The sequence below is a fragment of the Lepisma saccharinum genome, chromosome 12 (genome assembly GCF_977018435.1).
Source record: "Lepisma saccharinum chromosome 12, izLepSacc3.1, whole genome shotgun sequence".
Classification (NCBI taxonomy): Eukaryota; Metazoa; Arthropoda; class Insecta; order Zygentoma; family Lepismatidae; genus Lepisma; species Lepisma saccharinum.
The window spans coordinates 52418670-52440223 of NC_139240.1; the positions used below are offsets into that span (position 1 = coordinate 52418670).

Genomic DNA, 21554 nt, shown 5'->3' on the forward strand with positions numbered 1-21554 from the left:
TGTAATTTTTGCAGGTTTTTGTACGTTCAAATTAAAAATTTTCATGGCTCGAGGGGGGGGGGCATGGCCCCCCTGCCGCCGCCCCTTGGGTTACTGGTCTGGTGTGAAGCATACTATTTGAGGTTCCCTTGGTGACGTCTATTATCGCCTTAATAACTTAAAGTAAAATTAGTCACAAACTTTTAAAATAATATAATCTTTTGTACGCGAAACACACCCGTATTTTCAGATGCTGGCCGACTACTGTCTCGTGCAATTCCCACTCTGAAAGGAGGTGAATAACTTGCACAGAAAGGCCTTGAAATAAAAGTAAAGAAAACTACATTACCACTTAATTGCTTTTATCCTTCTGCTTCAGTAGCTTACGTCGCCTTGTAATCAAGGAGTTCCGGGTTCGATACCCGGTGGAGGCACATGGCACAGTGTTTCGGATCCCACTCTAAAGTGAAGGTCCAGTCCCGATTAGCCTTACTGTGCATAAAGTGGACTTAAAACACCAACTCAATCAATCAAACAACCAAACAACGGTATTTATCGAAATATTCAACGACTTTGTTGTAATTTATTAAAAAAATCAAATTTTCATTTTCAGACAAAATTATTTTTAGGTAATTTTTGTACCATTTTAGATAAATTTAAAATAATTTTTACGTTAATCTCCAGGCATAGGCGAAGTTCTGGAGGGGCCAGGGGGGCCTGGCCCTTCCAACTTAACGAATACTAAAAAAAATAACATGATTAAGTTCAGTTACTACATTTTTGTTATGAAGCCATACCTGCAATAGCAGGTCTTACATGATTTGATTGATGTGTACAGTTTGAAGAAAGAAAAATGTAAAATGACTTTGTGTTGAGTCAACAGTTACTGCTGAGGCATCAAAAGAACTTTTCAATTTAATTTTTCTAAAATTTCTGAAGCTTACTATTGTACCGTAACTTTTTTAAAGTAATATGAGTATTGTATCAATAAAAAATTAATGAAATGCAATATGCAATAATCGTACTGTTTTGCTTCTTTTGAAACTGACAACCAATATTTTAATTAATATTTGTTTACTTAAGCGAGGAAATTTAATATTTTCAAATCTAAAAGGCCTAAAACGCAGTGTTTTTAAGTTGTTTTTTTTATTTCCGGGGGAAGGCCTCCGCACCGCTTATACACTAGGGGATATTCAATACCTGAGGGTTATTGAATATCCCCTAGTTTATAATATCATATGCTTCTCCCAGAGTCTGCCCCCCAAAGCAAAAGCTCAAACTCCGCCCATGTCTCCAGGTCATTTTTTGACATTTTTAGCTCTAGTGATAAATATACTGATTGGGTATAACAGTACGCACACGATGACATATTAATTGCAGTTTTTTTCTTTTTCAGATCACTGACCCTGAAATCAACATGATTGCGTTGGCTTTACTCCTCACGGCATTGTTGTCCTTGTATCTGTTCATCAAACACAAGAATGGCTACTTCAAGCGACGGGGAATCCCGTACGCAGAACCACTGCCATTGTTGGGGAACGCCACGGATCTTGTATTGTTGAGAACAACCGTTGGAGATTTCTTTGCAGACATGCACAGAAGATTTTCCAAGCATGGATTCGGAGGGTTTTTCCTAGGACCGAACGCGGTAATGATAGCGTGCGATCCGGAACTGGTGAAGCAAATCCTGGTCAAGGATTACGAGTACTTTCTGGACAGAGGGTTCCAACCCGACGAGGAACTAGATCCCATACCCGCAAAGCTGTTGTTCTTCCAGAACGGTGAAAAGTACAGAGAAATGGCCAAGAGGCTGAGGCCGGCCTCAGCGTTGAACAAAATCAAGAAGATGTTCGTCCCGGCGCATAAAATGACACGCAGGCTAACCGAGAAGCTTAGCATCTTAGCCTCAGAGCCTGTGGACATCCTAGAGGTGGTGAATGAATACTCCATAAACCTTATGATGATGATAGCTGCCGGGATTCGAACCGAGGCCGATAGTGAGCTCGTTCGGAACTTTAGGGCTATCGTGGAACCTTCCATACGTAGGCTTGTGGGGTTCTTCATAGCAGGGGAGTATCCGTGGCTGATTCGGTATATCTACTTGCCCATTGTTGAAGATAGCGTGATCCGTTATGCAAGGAATACCATTAGCGACGTGTACCATGAGAAGAAACGAAATGGTTATCATTCCAACAGCGATATCATGGATTTTGTTATTGGAGGGCAGCAGGGCGCGGACGGTGAAAATCACATTGTTGACAACAATGATGGTCGCACGGAAGAAACACGCAACACAAGGAATACTCAAGATAAAGATGCAGGTAAGCGAAATGATTTTAAGAAATCTTAGCATGTACACACATACTTTATAACCATTTCTTGTACTTTCGGCAAGTATTGTCTGGTACAAAACTCACAGGAATGTTAGGCCAATACAATTCAACACGAGTTAAGATTTTTTTGGTATTAATCTCACTTCATGCACAGACAGGCTAATCAGGACCGGACCTACAGTTTTGAGTGGGATCCGAACCGATATGTACCCCTACAGAGAATCGAACCCAGACCCCTTATTTACAAAGCGATGACGTTACCATTACGCCATCGGGAAGGTAATGCCACTCGGCACCTTTGAAAGCCATTGTAATATAGGGTGTGGTTTAGGACGAATAGAAAAGGGTCATGGACGTCCGCAGGATTTTTTCCAGGGAGGTGCAAGGAAGGTATTTTTTCAGGGGGGCAAACGGAGGCAAATTTTCCTCAAAATTAGTTTTGTTCCCTAAAAAACATTGCTTAAATTTGAATTTATGATGTTCATGCAATAATTAACACATATTATTGTGGCTAAAATGAAATTATATGTGTGAAATACTTATTTTTTGGTTGACTTTCATTTCCAGAGGGGGGGGGGGCACGGTCCCCCCTTCCGAACGCCCATGAATAGGTGTAGAATTTCGCGACCACAGTAACTGCCGTGTTACCCTGCCCCCGTGTCAGGGCAACAGTGTTTTTTCCTTATTTAAATATTTTATTAATATATATATGTGTGATTAGTGTAAATCAATTTATTATGTATTTTTAGGTTCGTATTATTCCATGTATAAATACCATGTAGCTCTCTGTTCTTTCTTCGTGTTTCGAACGTTCAAAAGAAAGGCGGACAGTTTAGCTGTTAAAGATTAAAAATTTTGAAAGAAGGGCGGTTGGCAACAGACGCCAACAAAACGTATATAAACTCCCAGATGAGAGTAGGGGAGGTCGGCTGTTGGAACTGAGACTTGGAAGGGAGAGGCTGTCTTTGCTTCGGTCAGCTAGGACCGGAGGACAGGTCTCCCGAAACGGATGCTGTAAGAGATTGGTTTGCCGGGCAAGCTAGTGCCTTGGTGTCCAGTTTACGGGTAAAAAGGTAGTTTGTACTGGATGTTAATTTGAAGTAATTACGGTGCGCCGGGCAGCCTAGTGCCTTGTCACCGTGAAGGTTGAGAAATGTACACGTCGGGCGTCCTCGCGCCTGTTAAGACGTTTCTTGGAGTAACGCGAGTCTACCTTGTGACAAGCGTACTCCCGATGTAATTCATGAAATGTAAAGCATCCAGGTACAAAGAATAGAGATTCCAACATCAAAATTAGAGTTTTGGCCCGATAATTAGATAAATGAACGTTCGGATACGACTTGTATATACTTCAAATTTTACGTTAATTAAACTATAGAAAATATCAAAAATTTCAGTTTCTTTTAATTTCACAGATGCTGGACAAGGTAATTTATCCCCCTATAGCAATAAGGTTTCGCAAAGGTTATCCGTTGTCTCTTGTAGTGAATTATATAATTATGTTGACTTGTAGCAACCCACGTGCATTGTCGTACAAAGAAAGATACCTCTAGACAAATCAGAGCCGAGTACGAAGTACACCGGACCTCGAGTGCGGAGGAAAAGTGTGGGGGGCCAGGCTAGTAACAGCCGTAACAGCTAAATACCATTACGGCCTATTGTGACGTTGCGAGGGGTGAGTAAAAGTTCTCGGCCAGACTAAGAAGAAATTAATCTACCACCATGAAAACCTTTGTCTAATTCCACATTTTCAACCTTAAGTCCAACACACCGGCCACATCGTGTTTCAAATTTCTTCAACCCTTCCAAAAATAATTATTGTTTCTATGCAACAAAACTGCTCTGTTGCTGCTTGCAAAATTTCTGTACTTTCGTTCTTTTGAAGATTAGGAACCGGGTAATAATCAGACGGAGCAAGATCTGGTGAGTAGGGTGGATGGTTTATGCACTGAAACTCCAAATCGTTCAAAACAACCATTGCTTTCACTCTATGAAATAACACCCTACAGAATTACATATATTTTGGGAATGGGGTCAGGCTAACAACTTTACATCCCCTCACACACTTGATCAAATATATTTTCTGTCGATATTTTCAAACCTCTGTCTTCATGTGATCATTTTTATTGTGTTTTAGTTAAATAATCATGTTTTTTTTTTACTGAAAGGACGTGTCAAATGCTTTCTTGTATGGCTTTCATATTATTGTCCATATTTATTTCTCAGGTTTGCTCGATGATGATTTGATTGCTCTCATAATCACTTTCATGATTGGAAGCGGGGAGACCAATGCCAGAGCGACTGTGTTTGCCTGCCACGAGATGGCGCTGAACCCAGAAATCCAGCGTAAAGCTCAATTGGAGATAGATACCGTCTTAGAAGAGGATGATGGCCAACTAACCTACGAGAACCTTCAGAAAATGGAATACATGGAAATGATCATACTAGGTAAGTTAAAGTTTGCGAATTTTGTACATTTTCCACAAGTTTTGTACATATCTAAGTGTTCTGGGAGTAGTACAGGTGGCCGGGTACTGGGCCCTCATTTGGCGCTCGAATCATCATGTGGCGCTCGTCGTAGCCTTTTATGATGTATATTTTGAGGGCAGAGTTGGCAACACTGTGGGGGCACTGTAGCCTTTTATGAGGGGGGTCTATTGCCCTCTGTTTACATCTGGCAACACTACCGTAGTTTGACAGTGTTGTTAAACCTACTGGGTTTTTTTCACTGAGGCTCGAATCATCATTTGAGGCTCGTCGTAGCCTTTTATGATGTATATTTTGAGGGCCTAGTGTTGGCGACACTGTGGGTTTTTACTGTAGCTTTTTATGAGGGGGGGGTCTATTGCCCTCTGTTTACATCTGGCAACACTACCGTAGATTTTTTGACAGTGTTGTTAACCTACTGGGTTTTTTTCACTGTAAATTTTCATCAAAGGGCCTGAGGGGGTCCATGTATTTTTTTATGTCTGGCAATACTGTTGGGGGCCTAGTGTTGGCAACACTGTGGGTTTTTACTGTAGCCTTTTATGAGGGGGGTTTATTGCCCCCTTTTTATATTTGGCAACTCTATTGGATGTTTTGTTTGAGGCTTGGGTTTTACCAACCCATCCGAAGAAAATTCCACTATATGATCTTTTACTGGCTAAGCTAACCTACAAATAGAAATTGCCAACACCGACGAGCATCAAATGATGATTTCGAGCCTCAAATAATGATTTCGAGCATCAAATGATGATTCGAGCCTCAAATAATAATTCAAGACTCGTCGGTGTTGCCAACCCACTCTACAAAAATTTAACTATATGATATTTTGAATCCTTTCACGGTGTATGTTAACCTCACAATCAGTGTTGCCAACTCGGGGCGAGGTGTAGCCTTTTATGGTGTATGTTAACCCTACCAGCAGTGTTTCCAACTCGTCGTAGCTTTTCACGGTGTATAATTTTTACACGCGCGCGCGTGTATTGTGACGAATGCACTCTCTCATCCTTGAAGGATGAATGCATCTTATCGTAATTTTCCAACTGTGGTACCAAATGTTTATATATCGTGACCTTTGTAAACCTTTTTCGGGAACAATGTGTCGCACACACACACGCGCGCGCGCGTGCCTGTATTGTGACGCAAGGAAACAAAAAAAACTTTGCCTGTCATTACAAAAAAAACTTTGACCGTATTCTTAAATAACTAACAAGGACAATGAATCTTTTTGGCTTCCGCAAACAGATCAACATGGAGACTGCACCGCCAAATTTCAATAACCTCTTACCTTCCGTATTATCTAAACTCAATGGTTTACTGATTGTTCATCTCAACAGCATTTGGACGAAACTGAATGACGATGTGGGCAAGATGTTTTATGTTTTTAATAACAATTTACATTTCTACGAAATTCCGATCGACGGGAAACTTCAAATCACCGTGAATCCGGAAAACGCAGGCGAAATCAAAATTTCTACCGGCAAGAATATTTTTCGAATCAAACACGACAAGATGCTTTCTAACATTACGTACGATGTTTCTGCAGGAGATTATCTTTACATGGAACTTCTCGGAGATTACGACAAACTCATTCCTCTTTTTGTAGAATTACGAATCGTCTATCCTATTATAAATAACCGTTAACCAAAAATGCCTAACGACATTTTCGGCAACACCAAGCGTGTAGACCACGCAGAAGAGATTCTCATGTTGGACATTCGAGTTAAGAAGTTGAGGACCGATTTGATTGCTTTGCAGGAGACCTTAAACAAAAGTTTAGAGTCGGAAATCGCTACGCTCCAAACGCAATGTCTCGACCCCATTCTGAAAACCGATTCCGAACTGAAGACGCTGATAAAAAATTATGTCGACGTACCTCTTACGACAGCGTTCAAAATATACAGTTGAGCGTGGATTCGCTTCAAAATGATTTGGCCAAATTACAGCAATTTCAATCGAAAAATGAAGATTTGGAAAAATTGAAACTCGAAATCGAAGAACGAACTTCCGCAATAGAAAAGAATTTCTCTGAACTTCAAACCGTCGTGAACGATATAGACGCAGAACGCTTACATGTCGTCGTTTCCAAATTACAAGAAGAATTCACCAGCACGTTGGAAGAAATTAAATCCAAGTTGCAGACTTTGGAAGATACAATGACGAACCTACCATCGTCGGACGAACTGCAGGTCATCGGTAAAAGCGTCGCGAACATAAAAATTCAATTGGAGGCGTATCGAGATTTCGAACACATTCAAACCACCATCGCTACGCTTCAGGCGTCCTTGGAATTGATCAACGAAGAAATTAAAAATATTCACGCTGAAGCGAGAGCGTTGACGAGCATTCAAGACACGTTGGGCACGGTTCAGCAGAAGATAGAATATTTAGAAAATTTGAACGTCGAAACGAATCTCGCTCATTTTCATCACGTACTCGACAACATACAGGGTGACTTGGAATCGTTACGGACGAGCGTGCCTTCGAGCAAAGATTTGGAAAAATTGAAAACGGCGGTGACGCCACTATCCGATTCGAACGACATCAAAAGTTCATTGAGCGATCTCGAGAGTAGGGTGGCCAATCTCCCCACCTCCAAAGAATTGCACGCTTTGAAAAGAAACATATCTCGAATGCTGAAACGACTAGAAACGGAAACGGCAAACGTGGAACAGATTCGAGACGAAATTAGTTCGCTGGTGTCGACGCTGCCCACTTCGCAGAGCGTCGCCGACCTTCACACGCAGTTTACAGAGATGCGAAGGATCGTGAACGATCTTACCGAGAAGAGCTCGAAATTGAATCAAGTCGAGAACCTTCAGAACATTGTCGTCAACATCAGAGATCAAGTTGGAGTGCTGGAATCCACGCAGGAATCGACGCTGGCCTCTTTCGGTGCCAAGTTGCAAGAACTCAACGAAAACTACAAGCAGTTGAACGTGGAAGTGAAAATCAAACCGTCGTTTTCTGCCGTAACGGATACCATAATCGAGCATTTGCTGCCCATCGAAAATAAACTCGGACAAGTTCACAGTAATCTGCTCGGCGTCGACACTAAATTCGCTAAACTGCATTCTCTGCAAGCCATCGAAATCAACAGCGTACCCAATCAACAGAGAATCTCCACGTTCGTCGAAGGTAACAAACTGTACATGTTGCATCCTTATCATCCGTACTACAAGTTTCTCCTCGATGGCACGATTCAGATAAACGAATTTTCGTACTGGTCTCACGGTAGAAAAGCTAGCGTTCCCACCATGACTTTGATATCGAATCGTGGTGTCCAGAAAGCAGGAAACATTCCTCTGGCACGTTGGAACGAAACGCGCAACATATATGAAATACACGAAGACGAAGATCTTACCGTTTTCGACGTGAGTGCCGGCGATAAGCTGATCATTCAAAACACGAGCGAAGTGCCACCCTCTTTGAATCCCATCACGCTTGTGCTTCTCTTGAAACGTAATCTCTAAAAAAAATGTCTAGGCAAGCCATCGTCGAAGAATTGCATAAACCTGCACGCCGCAACTACGAACGTTTGGCTGTGGTAACCAAGGGCATCGACGACCTCTGGCAAAGCGACCTCGTGGAGATGAGTAGCGGCAATTTGAAAAACGTACATAAATTGAACAAGGGCAACAAGTACCTCCTCACCGTCATAGACACATTTTCGAAATTCGCATGGGCTCTACCTTTGAAGGCGAAAACGGGAACATGCGTCACGGAAGCATTCAAATTAATTTTTCGTGAAAGCGGCGGCAGACAACCACGGTTTCTGCAAACGGACAACGGTAAAGAATTTTACAACGCCGTATTCCAAAAGTTTATTCAAAAACACAAGATTCAACATTATTCGACCTTCAGTCACATCAAAGCCAGCATCGTGGAAAGATTCAATCGAACCTTGAAAACACACATGTGGAAACGATTCACGCTTCGGGGAAATTACAAATGGGTCGACATCCTGCCGGAACTCGTCGACACCTATAATGATACGGTACACAGAACAATAGGCATGAAGCCAGCCGACGTTACCAAGTCCGACGAGCAGCGTTTAATTTCTACAGTTTACTGTCCAAAGTACACACCCACGACAAAAAAGCTAAATACAAAATTGGAGACCAGGTGAGGATCAGCAAATTCAAACGCACCTTCGAGAAGGGATTCACAAAAAATTGGAGCACGGAACTCTTTACGGTGGTTCGAGTTCTACCCGGAAACCGACACACGTATATAATAAAAGATAGTAGCGGCGAGATTTTGAAAGGAAGATTTTACGAAGAGGAACTCTCTAAAACAAAACACCCCGACACGTACCTCATCGAGAAAGTATTGCGTAGGAAAGGTGACAAACTGTTTGTCAAATGGCTGGGACTTCCGGAAAAGAGTTGGATCGACGCGAACGAAGTGATCTTGTGAGTACGTGGAACGTGGTGAAGCGTCTACCGGATCCGGAAAGTCAAACGAGAAAAAAAAAGAACGGCGAGTTGCTTCCCGACAGCATCCGCTGTCTGATCGTAGGTCCTTCGGGGTGTGGGAAAACGACACTGCTCGTGGACAATTTTCTCCTCGCACCGAATTGGTTAGATTGGAAGAACAGGCACCTGTACGTGTTCTCGAAAAGTTTGGAGCAATCCAAATACCAGCAACTGATGAAACTGTACGATGGTCTGGACATTGCAACGTTCGCCTCGGAAATAAAACCACTCGACGATTGTCGTGAAAATTCAGTCGTTGTGTTCGACGACGCCATCCTGGAAAATCAAAATGAAATTCGCAACTTTTTCACGCAAGGTCGTCACAAAGGAATGGATTGTTTTTACCTAGCTCAAACGTTTTCCAAAATTCCAAAACAGTTAGTGCGCGACAACGCTAATTTCATATGTTTGTTTCGTCAAGATCACACCAACCTCAAGCATGCGTACGATGACTACGTAGGCGGAGACATGAACTACAATCAATTTTCGGAAGGCTGCTGCTCTACTTGCTGGAACAGTGACGATTTCGGATTCGCGACGATCGACATGACGAGGAAACCCGACGACGGAAAATACAGAAACAAAATCAACGACTTTCTAAACGTTGCAACGTTGTGAGAAACGACGTGTATAAATAACGTCATGACGAAACGAAAAATCGAAGACGAAAATCTCAAGCTTCGCGATTACCTCGCGAAACGCTTCAAAGGTTGGAAATCCGAGAATCGCGGATTCTACGAAGAGAAGAAACGTCAGGATCAACCTGTGATCGATGCCATCAGCAGTCTAGGTAAAGAAATTAAAAGTGTCACGGAACAAAATAAAAATTTGATCAACGAACTCGTACCGCTCGCAGCTAAAAGTTACGCCGTACCCACACCCATTTCGAGCATTCCTTCGACGCCGTTCGAACTGAAGGATGCACCGGCACGACGTCGAGCCATAGGCAGCACGTCTTCGGATAAAATCGAGTTGGGACCTTTGGCACGAGACTACCTGAGCACGGGGAAATTCGACAAGGATGAAGTGTTCGGATTGTATCCCAGCATGGAAACCAGCGAAGGCGGCGGTGTGGTGTGGAAGATTGGGAAATCGAAGGTGACCTTCGAAGGCAACGACATTAAAGTCAATTTAGGCGACAAGGATAGTTGGAACAGGTATCCGGGTACGGTGGGACTGTGGGAACTCGTTGCCAAAAAGCAGCCGAAAGATTACACCGACGAAGATTACCAAAGTTACAAGGAAATTCTGATCATGACGGATGCCTTGTACCAGAACAACGACGCCTCGCAGAATAGGGTGAAATCGAGCAGCGGCGAGAAGTACAGGAATCTCATCAAACCGATTTGGAACCAGGTCAAAACAGGCAGCGGCGTCAAACGCTACAACACGTTACCCAAAGAATTCGTTTGGGTGGACGACGTTAGGAAACTCGTGGACCGATTGTTGGTGATAGCCGGCGAAGAGAATGCAGGCAATCGTAATTTCTACAACGAGAAGGTTGGCATCGTGGACATGATCAGCACGAAACTTTCCAACTTCATCGTGAACGACGACAAGGGCATAGGTTACCTGATCAAAATCATCAACACGCTGCCTCCGAAATTTTGGAACGTGGCCGAAGGAAAGGGACTCGTGAACGACATCATCAACAAGTTACCTTTCGAGATGCATCTACCTGGCTACCAGTACTGCGGACCGGGTACCAAACTCGAGAAAAGATTGGAGAGAGGAGACAAGGGTGTGAATCCGTTGGACGCGGCATGCAAAGATCACGACATCGCTTACAACACCACGCAGACGGATCTGGACGCACGTCACGAAGCAGACAAAAAATTGGAACATGCAGCTTTCGAAAGGTTCGTGAGCAGAGACGCATCGCTGGGTGAACGGGTCGCCGCACTGGGTACCACCATCGCCATGAACACAAAACAAAAATTGGGGTGGGGTATATAAATAACGTACCGTAAAAAAACTACACAAGAAAAAATCTCAGAATATATATATAAATAACATACCGTGAAAATAACACATAGAGCATCAACATGAAGCCCAAGGGTGTCGTGTACCAGATACCATACTCCAATCTTAAAAATCTAGGTGCCCTCGATGGGTTACTCACCAAGAAACAACGCGAGAAGAAACGTTCTTGCTTGTCGAAAGGACACGGAATGAAATTGCTGCTCAGCACACCTCAATTGAAAAGATTGCAGCGTTCGCGGAAACAGCAAAAGATCGGAGGTTTCATATTCAGCATCCCGGCCATCCTGGCAGCATTGGGGGCCGTTGGAAGTTTGGCCGGTGGAAGTGCCGCCATCGCGAAAACCGTCATCGACTCGAAGAAGAACAAGGCCGAGTTGGAAGAACAGAAACGTCACAACCTGGCCATGGAGAAGAAAGGGGGGAAGGGCGTGATGAAGAAGTTTAAAAAAAAGAAACAACAGCACTCACCAACCGAGACATTGAATCTCTGATCGGACCGTTACAAATCAAACACTTCAGAGGAGTTTTCATGTCCGACTCGTTACCTTCAAGCGTTAAAAGAAGAGAATGCGGAGTAGTCAACTTGGACGGTCAAGAAAATCCAGGCACGCATTGGATATGTTACCACAAAAATGATGATAAAGCATTCGTTTTCGATTCTTTCGGAGGTGTTCCACCTACAAATTTAATTCATTATCTGAAAACAAACAAAACCTCTATATACTACAACGACGAACGCATTCGAAATTTCGGAGACGTGAACTGCGGTCATCTCTGCCTCTCCGTGCTCGCGTTTCTCTCTAAAATAAATAACCCTACGATCGAGGATTTCCAGAAAGCATTGTGGAACCTCAAACAGCATCACTAGGATGGGCGTGTTCCATCTCACGAGCGAATCTTCAATCTTGAAACTCACGCTGCACGACGACATCGTCTATCCTAAATCCGTGGCTCTGCGTGCATTCTACAGCATGTACCTCATACCTAACGTCACGCAGCACAACAACAAAATTAACGTCGGAAGCGAACACATCGTCGTCACGCCAGGACAATACAATCTTTCCACTTTGCAAGCTCAATTACCCAAAGGCACATACCTTTCTCAAAATTCGGTCACGCACAGAGTGGAAATCCTATCCGCGACGGAGACCGTGGACCTGGGCACCATGGGAGAGCTTTTAGGTTTCGAGAACAACCACCCAAAACTCGAAGCTGGCATCAAGCACGTAGCAACCAACATTCCTAAATTCTTGGCCATAGAGACTCTGAACGTACACTGCAACGTGGCGGAAGGTATGATCACGAAATCTTCGGACGGATTATTAGGAAGTCACAAGCAGACGGGAATCATAGCCACTTTCAAACCAAGTTCCGAGTTCATGGAACCGATCATCTACACGCCCTCTTCGCCGATCTATTTTCCAGTATGTCGCAACCGCATAGACGACATAGAGTTGGTGGTGACGAACGAGAAAGGAGACGTGGTGGATTTCGCAGGTGCCACTACGACGGCCATCGTGGAGATCAACGTATAATAAATAACCATACATGTAAAATGGAGCAAATCGAAAGTTACGAATTGCAATCTTTCCCTCCCAACCGTCGCACGTTCGCCAATCTGAACGAAGCGAACAGGGAGATCGAATACGACGTGGACGTAGGCGACGGGTTCATTCATCCTCACAGAGCGGACCTCTACCTTCAATTCGACGTGGTGAAGAAGGAAAGCGGAGACGCGTTTCCTGCAGCAGCAAACTTGATACTCGTGGACAACTTCGTGCCTCACCTGTTCTCGCAGGTGGAGGTGAGGAAACACAACACCGTCATCGACAGAATAGATTATCCAGGCATCACGTCGACGGCGGTGGGAACGTTGAAATTATCCAAAACGGACGCAGCGTACTACCAGGCCGGGGGATTCGAAGCCGGAACCAAAATATCGACGAAAAGTCACACGGTGCTCTTTCCCATGCGTCTGCTGCCTGGTTTCTTCTCGGACTACAAGGAGATCATGTGGAAGGGAGGACTGAGGATCACGTTTCGAAGAGCGGCCAACGACAACGACGCACTGATGCGATACGCTACTTTGGGTCCGGACGGCACCACGCCGATAGCCAACACTTTACCCGAAGCAGCGAAATGCGTCATCCGGAGCATGGAATTGAGAATGCCGGTGGTGGAATACGAAACGAACTACGCCCTCAAGTACAAAGCGGAGATCTTGAAAAGTCCGCAGGTGCCGATTCACTTTCACGGTTACCAGTGCGTGCAGAAGATGGCATCGGGAAGTCACATGGAATTCGACGTGACGACGCAGTTCAACAACATACAGTTCGACATGCCAGATTTCGTCGTAGTGCTTTTTCAGACCGGACGCGATAACGATCAGGAAAAAGATTCCAGCAAGTTCGACGACTGCAAGATCAAGAACGTTTATCTGAAGAACGGTAGAAACGAAGTGTTCCCGCGCGAGAATTACAACCTCGACATGACCAAAGACGGTTACCTCAAACTTTACGAAGCTTACACGGCTTACAAACGCGTGACCGAAGGAAGCGTGGACGTGTACTACGCGCCCAGCGAATTCAAAGCTCGCAGACCCATGACCGTCATCAACACATCTAAGAGGAAGCAAGTGGTGGTCAACGATCGTACCAACATCAAGATTGTATGCGAGTTCCACGATGCCTTGCCTGCAGATACTCTGTGCAGTGTCATTCTTATTGCAGAGAAAACATTTGTGTATGACGTCAAGAATGAAAGAGTGACTGAACAGTTTTAAATAAATAAAAAAAAATAGCACACAATAAGAAATGTGGAATTTTATATATATAAGTACAAATTGCAATTAGCAGTTTCCAGAAGTTTAATTTTGCTGTGCCATGCATGCATGTAATCGAGGAAGTGGAAGTAAATTAAAATTGTTTTTTTTTCGCATTGCCTATTACTTTTTGTTGCACTCTGGGCAGGCCTTACTAGTTTGGAGGCGATAGTGGCCCCACGGAAGTGTATGGACCCCACATTCAAGAATACACCTCTTGTCGTCGTGTGCATCCAGAGCAACTTTCCTGACAATATTAGTTGTAAGCACATGATCGACGCTTTGGATACGATGCTCTTTTTGTAGAATGGGCGATTTTGTTCTGAGGCACTCGAGGTAATCCTCAAACTTGAGGTGCTCCCGAAACACTTGCCTGCTTACACCCTTTGCCTTTTTTGTTACAGAACCCTCAGCCCGGATCGCATAGGCTTTGGCACGAAGTCCAGCAAACTCCACAATCACATCCCCGTCTTTCTCGTCCTTGAGTTTGCCGGGTATTTTTTTGTTCCGGGGCAGAATTCCATACCGGTTTAGCTGGGGATAGCCCGATGTGTCGAAGAGCTTGACAAGAGCTGGAACTTTGGCTATATCACCATACGCATCGGCCGTGCGAACATGGTATACCAAGCTGTCTGTGTCTGTATAGAGGAGCGAGATATTGTGGTTGTAGTGTGCACGTAGTATGCCGTAATATGTCTCGAACATGCACAACTTGCTCAGATCCAAAACTGCAGCTCCCACATAGATGGGCTTGTTGAGTAGCACCTTGCCCCGGTTCATGTGAATCAGAGACATCTGTTCGTTGTAAATTGTTCGAGACCTGAACAGCGGGCTTGCAACAAGTCGACGACACTGTGTTTTCTTCGTCACCAACCTCACATCAACGCGATTTCGCACATTCTCCATGGTCTTCCCAAATACCGCATTGTTCATTAATTTGAAAAAATCGCGATCAAGTTCCGAAGTGGCATCAGTGCGATGGTTGGTGTTCAGTTCGATGTACGGCTTCAACCATGGAGACTGCCTGAACAAGAGCACGTCGTAAACTGCTTTGACCGAGACCCCTTGCTGCATTAACCACTGGAGGTTCCGGTAGTGTAGCACATAACGCTTTTTGGGCTCCAAGTCCATGACGAGCTTCGGTTGATCCGAGCCAGGTGGGCACTTGACTTCCGGAGCAGGCGAGAGGTCACAGAATGTATCCTGCAGCTTCTCGGGGAAGTCAAGGTCCACCTCGGCAAAAAACCCAAACTCGTCGCACTCTTTTTCGATGTCGTGGTATAAAGGATCAACCCACTCAAACTGTCCTGTTGGGAGTGGCTGCATCATGGAGTGCCCGTAAAGATTATTCACATCAGTGTACATGATGTAGCTTGATGGTTGGGAGGGGTCGTAACCAGTGGCCATGTGGTGATTGTTGGCGTGTGCGAAGCGTTGCGACACTTGGACCATGCCGCCCCGGATAGCTCTCTCGATGAAAAGCATGATATCATTATCGGAGATAAGTGAAAGTTTAACTTTAGTCAGCAGGAGCATGGCCGACCATGCCAGTCCAGGGAGGCTGTAAAAATATACAGGGTCCAGGTTGTAAATTTTTATCGCAGTCGCCCGAAACGCCTGGAACACATCGGCAAGAAGCGTCACATCAAGCTTCAGGTATGCATCGTGGTAATCACCGAAAGTTCGGCAACCCAACTCGACCCACATAGACTGAGCATGCTTGTACTCCTCGTCGGTAATACCAGAACCTCTCAGCTGGCTGTAGAACTTATCCTGGGGAGGCAGCAACTCTTCTTCGAACTTGGAAGGGTCTGTGACGTATTCGTAGGGGTAGACCCCTTTACGTCTGATGAGTGCGACATCTAAGTTCGGGAAACTTGATGTGGTAATGGCTAGTTGGTCGTCTCTGAGCTTCCCAGCAAGAGCATCGAGGCTTGCCTGGAGGAACCTCAGAGAGTCGAGGAACCGAAGCTCGATGCTGCTGCTTGAGTTGGGGATCGGCACCCACTTGCTGATGCTAATATAACGCTCCTCGTTCTGTGCCAGGACATTGATTCTCGCATTGTCGTACCCTAGATGTGTGACCAAGTGATGGAAATCATATCCCGAGCCATTGTGAAAAAAGACCGGTATGAAGCGCGGGTCCCTGGCTCTCAAGTTACACCTGTTGCACCACGGGCCAATGTAGCTTCCGGTCCCATAATGGTCATGGTGGTGGACCTTTTTGTTATCGTCAGTGAAGACCGAGTTGCAAACAGGACAATTTAGAGCCATTTCGTGCTGATGCTTGTCTTTGGGAGACAGAGGCAGCATGGGCTTGGGGGCCAACAGCACCTTCCCTATCTTGATGGCTTCCTGTTGCATTCTCTCCAGGAAGTGTTTGACCGGGTCGGGACCGCGATACATATAGGGCTCGGAGGCAATATGTTGGTCTCGCCACACCACAACATAGGAGTAACTCGAGGCCTCGTGGATTTGGAAAGGAATGGTAGAGGATGTTTCGAGGTTGGGCTCGCAGTTAGACAGAGGTTGAAGAAAGGCCTCGAAGTCTGCTACAATATAGGCAGGATGCTTCACCATAGCACTGTGCATGCGAAAGCACTCTACTGCACCAGGTTCGGGCAGGATAGTTCGTGCAGGCTTGTTGGTACCACAATAGAACATGTGGCGAGCTAGCTTCTCAGCAGCAATGTTGGGTCCTCTGATGCGCCGGTAATCCTGCTGTTCTCGATTATGAAATGTAAACAAGCACCTGCGACACACCTCGACGTGGGTTTTGTCTTTGCTCCGTTGGCTCGAAACAAGCCGAGAGAGGGAATGGATAAGGGTGTAATGGTGATGGGTCTCGTCCTTGATGAGCAGGAGGTTGATTTCTCGTACCTCGTTGTTGTTGCTCACGTTGCTCACCCGGATGGGGTGGACCTCATGTTTGTTCTCGGTGAGACCGTAAACATTGATGGCTAATTGCAGGCCCAACAAGTCACGAGCACAAACCTCAAACTTGCGAATATGCGAGACTTCTACAGGGTAGGCAATCCCGGCCATTGCATCCTCCAGTTCCGACTCATACTGCTTGTAGTGTGAAACACGGTACGAGTGGTTTTCCCTAGGTATAGGGTGTAATGCTGCCAGCACCGACCAGAGGAAGCATTTGGTGTCTTTGTTCTGAATATTGAGAACAGCTTTCCTTGCTTCAACCTCGGGTGGCAGGGCAATATAGCTAGACCCTGCCAGTGGCAGGGACTTGCTAAGTTTCAGACGAAGTTCGTGGGGGTCGCCACACAGCGAACCGCTCGAGCCTTTAGCCTGATGCTCCTCGTGCTTTGCCACAAACTCCTCGACAAACTTGTCGTAGATGCTGTCGAGGTCAGTGATATCTGCCTGATGCAGTGTTTTTGCTTTTGTGGCATGGAAGAATTTATATATTTCATCAGACGGTTTCTTATACTTGCAGCATAGCACAGCATAGAATTTAGTGGAGTATGTAGCCAATGCATCGTTGAGGATGGATATTATCTTAGCTCGCTCGCTCTCCAGAAAACTACGCACATCGCAGAAGCTGTCTGATGTTATGTTAAAGTCTTCTAATAAATGCTCAAACGCAAATCGGTCTGCTTTCTTCGCCAGCTTGACGCGTTTGGCAGGTGGCGATGCATCGAGGGAGGTTACTTCTACCTTTCGCTTGGAAGGTTGCGGTAGAGATGTTCCAGTGCTCTTGCAAGTAAGCTGGTGTCGCTTGAAGTTGGCAATAGAAAAATTTTTTCCACACTTAGAGCACAGTTTGGTTGCACATATTCGCTTTCCCGGCACACAAGTACGACAGTGCCTTTGAAAATGTTCACTTGACATAGCAATTTGGCACGTAGGGCAATTTTTTACAGAACGCATAATGCAGAGATTTTTTTGGGGGTATGTTATTTAATATCCAATGTTGTGTAATGTAAAATATAATTGTTCACTTTTTTTAAACTATTTTCTATGACCTTATTTGGGTTTTTTTTTCGCCAAATTATATGCTTCTAGTCTCCTATACAATACAATATACGTACAATATTGTCAACAGTATCATATTTGAGCAGGTCGCTTGTCACCTAAACACTACAGCTCACAGGTTGGTAAAATCTGACATGAAAACAGATAATACGTTTAAGTCTTATTTATATATAATTTTCACGGGCATACAATATTGTCAACAGTATCATATTTGAGCAGGTCGCTTGTCACCTAAACACTACAGCTCACAGGTTGGTAAAATCTGACATGAAAGCAGATAATACGCTTAAGTCTTATTTATATATATAATTTTCACGGGCGTACAATATTGTCAACAGTATCATATTTGAGCAGGTCGCTTGTCACCTAAACACTACAGCTCACAGGTTGGTAAAATCTGACATGAAAGCAGATAATACGCTTAAGTCTTATTTATATATATAATTTTCACGGGCGTACAATATTGTCAACAGTATCATATTTGAGCAGGTCGCTTGTCACCTAAACACTACAGCTCACAGGTTGGTAAAATCTGACATGAAAGCAGATAATACGCTTAAGTCTTATTTATATATATAATTTTCACGGGCGTACAATATTGTCAACAGTATCATATTTGAGCAGGTCGCTTGTCACCTAAACACTACAGCTCACAGGTTGGTAAAATCTGACATGAAAGCAGATAATACGCTTAAGTCTTATTTATATGTAATTTTCACGGGCGTACAATATTGTCAACAGTATCATATTTGAGCAGGTCGCTTGTCACCTAAACACTACAGCTCACAGGTTGGTAAAATCTGACATGAAAGCAGATAATACGCTTAAGTCTTATTTATATATAATTTTCACGGACGTACAATATTGTCAACAGTATCATATTTGAGCAGGTCGCTTGTCACTTAAACACTACAGCTCACAGGTTGGTAAAATCTGACATGAAAGCAGATATTACGCTTAAGTCTTATTTATATATAATTTTCACGGACGTACAATATTATCAACAGTATCATATTTGAGCAGGTCGCTTGTCACTTAAACACTACAGCTCACAGGTTGGTAAAATCTGACATGAAAGCAGATAATACGCTTAAGTCTTATTTATATATAATTTTCACGGGCGTACAATATTGTTAAGAGCACCAGTTTCCGTAGAGCTCTTTTTTTCCATCTTTCCTCTATACAGTGAAGCTGTAGAAGACACAATTAGCTAACCTAGCGTACAACATACCTTCCTAATTAATATGGATATTGTCACACATTCCTCTTATTTTATACTGTTGTAAATGGAAAAGATTATGTACGGTAAATGTTTTGTACATTATAGGGAAAAAATGCAAAATATCCCCCAACTTTAATTCGATCCACCTCTGAATCGAATTTTTTACATATTTTCACGCCGCCATATGTTGTTCTATTTTGCTTCTTTTACTTGCCTTGCTTAATTAACTCTCACTAATTAGCATTTTTTTGGAAGAAGTCAAATAGAACAACATATGGCGGTATGAGAAATATGCAAATTAAAGAACATTTTAGTAATATAAGGGCCCTAGCAATTAGCTTCGTCGACTAAGAGTACTCTTTTAAACGTCTTCAGCTGATCGTATTACTACGCGAGGACGTTTAAAATGTTTGGGTGTTGAAAAAGTTTGACCCTACTTTTTATTTCTATTGTTTGCTAATAGATGGCGCTAATAGTACCCCCTCCCCTCCCTCTCCCCTCTTCTCCCCCCTCTTTCTCCTCCTCCTCTGCTGTATGACAAATAGCACAAACATAAAAATCAAGATTTTGGAGAGCAAAACATAAAATTTGCATGCATCTGATGTCGAACTAGGAACTTTTATCTTTCGGGGAGTCAATATTATTTTTTTACTCAGTCGTCATATAACATGAACACACGCAAATATTCACATGTGCTTTTTATTATTTTGTGTTCGGTAAGTACAAGTATATTCTTACATAAATTATTGCTTAATTTAATAAATTGTAAACTCGGAGCCTGCTATACTAACATTCCTTCTGTCTATTGAAAGCGAATGTTGCGTGCATACGGAAATAACACAGAAAAAAAAGCGGATGGAAGCAATTTAAAATCAGTGGAGCAAGGTTAGTATTACGAGAGCGTAAAAACATGTGCTTTCATTCAACTTCGAAAAATAAGAATAAATGTGTGCATACAGAACACATATGCTTTCTTTTCACAGTTGTAAAAATCATATAAATTGTACATGAAGTAAGTTACGGGAAGGCTCTCTCTTTTATGTCTGTGTATATGTTGTACAATTAGGTACAAGTATTGTACAATTAGGTACAAATTGTTGTACAATTATTTTCCCCAGTTGCCCAGTTGGAGTTGGGGGCATAACACTGGTACTATTTGTAATCACAGTGCTTACTCATGTATTTTGTTTAATATTTTATTTCAAATTCACTGTCAGAAACTAGTGTTGCCAGTTCCTGGATGTAGGTTTACCTACTCTGTTGGTTGTCACTGTCAAGCTTCCAGTATTCGTACAGCATAAAAAGCCATAACCCCCCCCCCTCAAAATATATATATTGTATACGCCAAGATGCCCAATAGCCTGGCAACACATAATGAAAAAACATGCCAAGAGAACCCAATGGGTTTATAAGTCAGTGCTGCCAACTCCTATTTGTAGGTTAGCTTAACCTGTGAAAAATCATATAGTGGAATTTTTGTAGAGTGGGTTGGTAACACCGACGAGCATCAAATAATGATTTCAAGCCTCAAATAATAATTTCGAGCCTCAAACAAAAAAACATCCAATAAAATTGCCGAATATAAAAAGGGGACAATAGGCCCCCCTCATAAAAAACTACAGTAAAAACCCACAGTGTTGCCAACACTAGGCCCCCAACAGTATTGCCAGACATAAAAAAATACATGGACCCCCTCAGGCCCTTTGATGAAAATTTACAGTGAAAAAAACCCAGTAGGTTAACAACACTGTCAAAAAATCTACGGTAGTGTTGCCAGATGTAAACAGAGGGCAATAGACCCCCCCTCATAAAAAGCTACAGTAAAAACCCACAGTGTCGCCAACACTAGGCCCTCAAAATATACATCATAAAAGGCTACGACGAGCCCCACATGATGATTCGAGCCTCAGTGAAAAAAACCAGTAGGTTTAACAACACTGTCAAACTACGGTAGTGTTGCCAGATGTAAACAGAGGGCAATAGACCCCCCTCATAAAAGGTTACAGTGCCCCCACAGTGTTGCCAACTCTGCCCTCAAAATATACATCATAAAAGGCTACGACGAGCGCCACATGATGATTCGAGCGCCAAATGAAGGCCCAGTACCCGGCCACCTGTACTACTTCTGGGATCATACAATGATCGCAACCGCACTGACGGCTGATCTAATTTTTGCTACATAGCTCTGTCTCTTCACCAATCGGCTTCGGGGGAAGGGGGGTGGCTCGATGGGGATCAACAAACTCAGTTGCGAAGTTAAA

At 43.6% G+C, this 21554-nt stretch overlaps 2 protein-coding genes across 2 annotated transcripts in view; both read left to right on the plus strand.

Annotated features, from left to right (window-relative positions):
* The window catches only part of LOC145996066 (cytochrome P450 6j1-like), a 260095-nt gene that overhangs the window by 158178 nt on the left and 80363 nt on the right, over positions 1–21554 (plus strand). The gene's annotated exons all lie outside the window — the stretch shown is intronic.
* LOC145996481 (cytochrome P450 6j1-like) overlaps positions 1–21554 on the plus strand; it is a 39961-nt gene that overhangs the window by 3077 nt on the left and 15330 nt on the right. Inside the window, exons 2-3 of the mRNA XM_083132972.1 lie at positions 1376–2300; positions 4539–4760. Of these exons, the coding sequence (XP_082989098.1) occupies positions 1397–2300; positions 4539–4760 (1126 nt within the window). The 5' untranslated portion in view covers positions 1376–1396. The remainder of the gene's footprint in view (positions 1–1375; positions 2301–4538; positions 4761–21554) is intronic.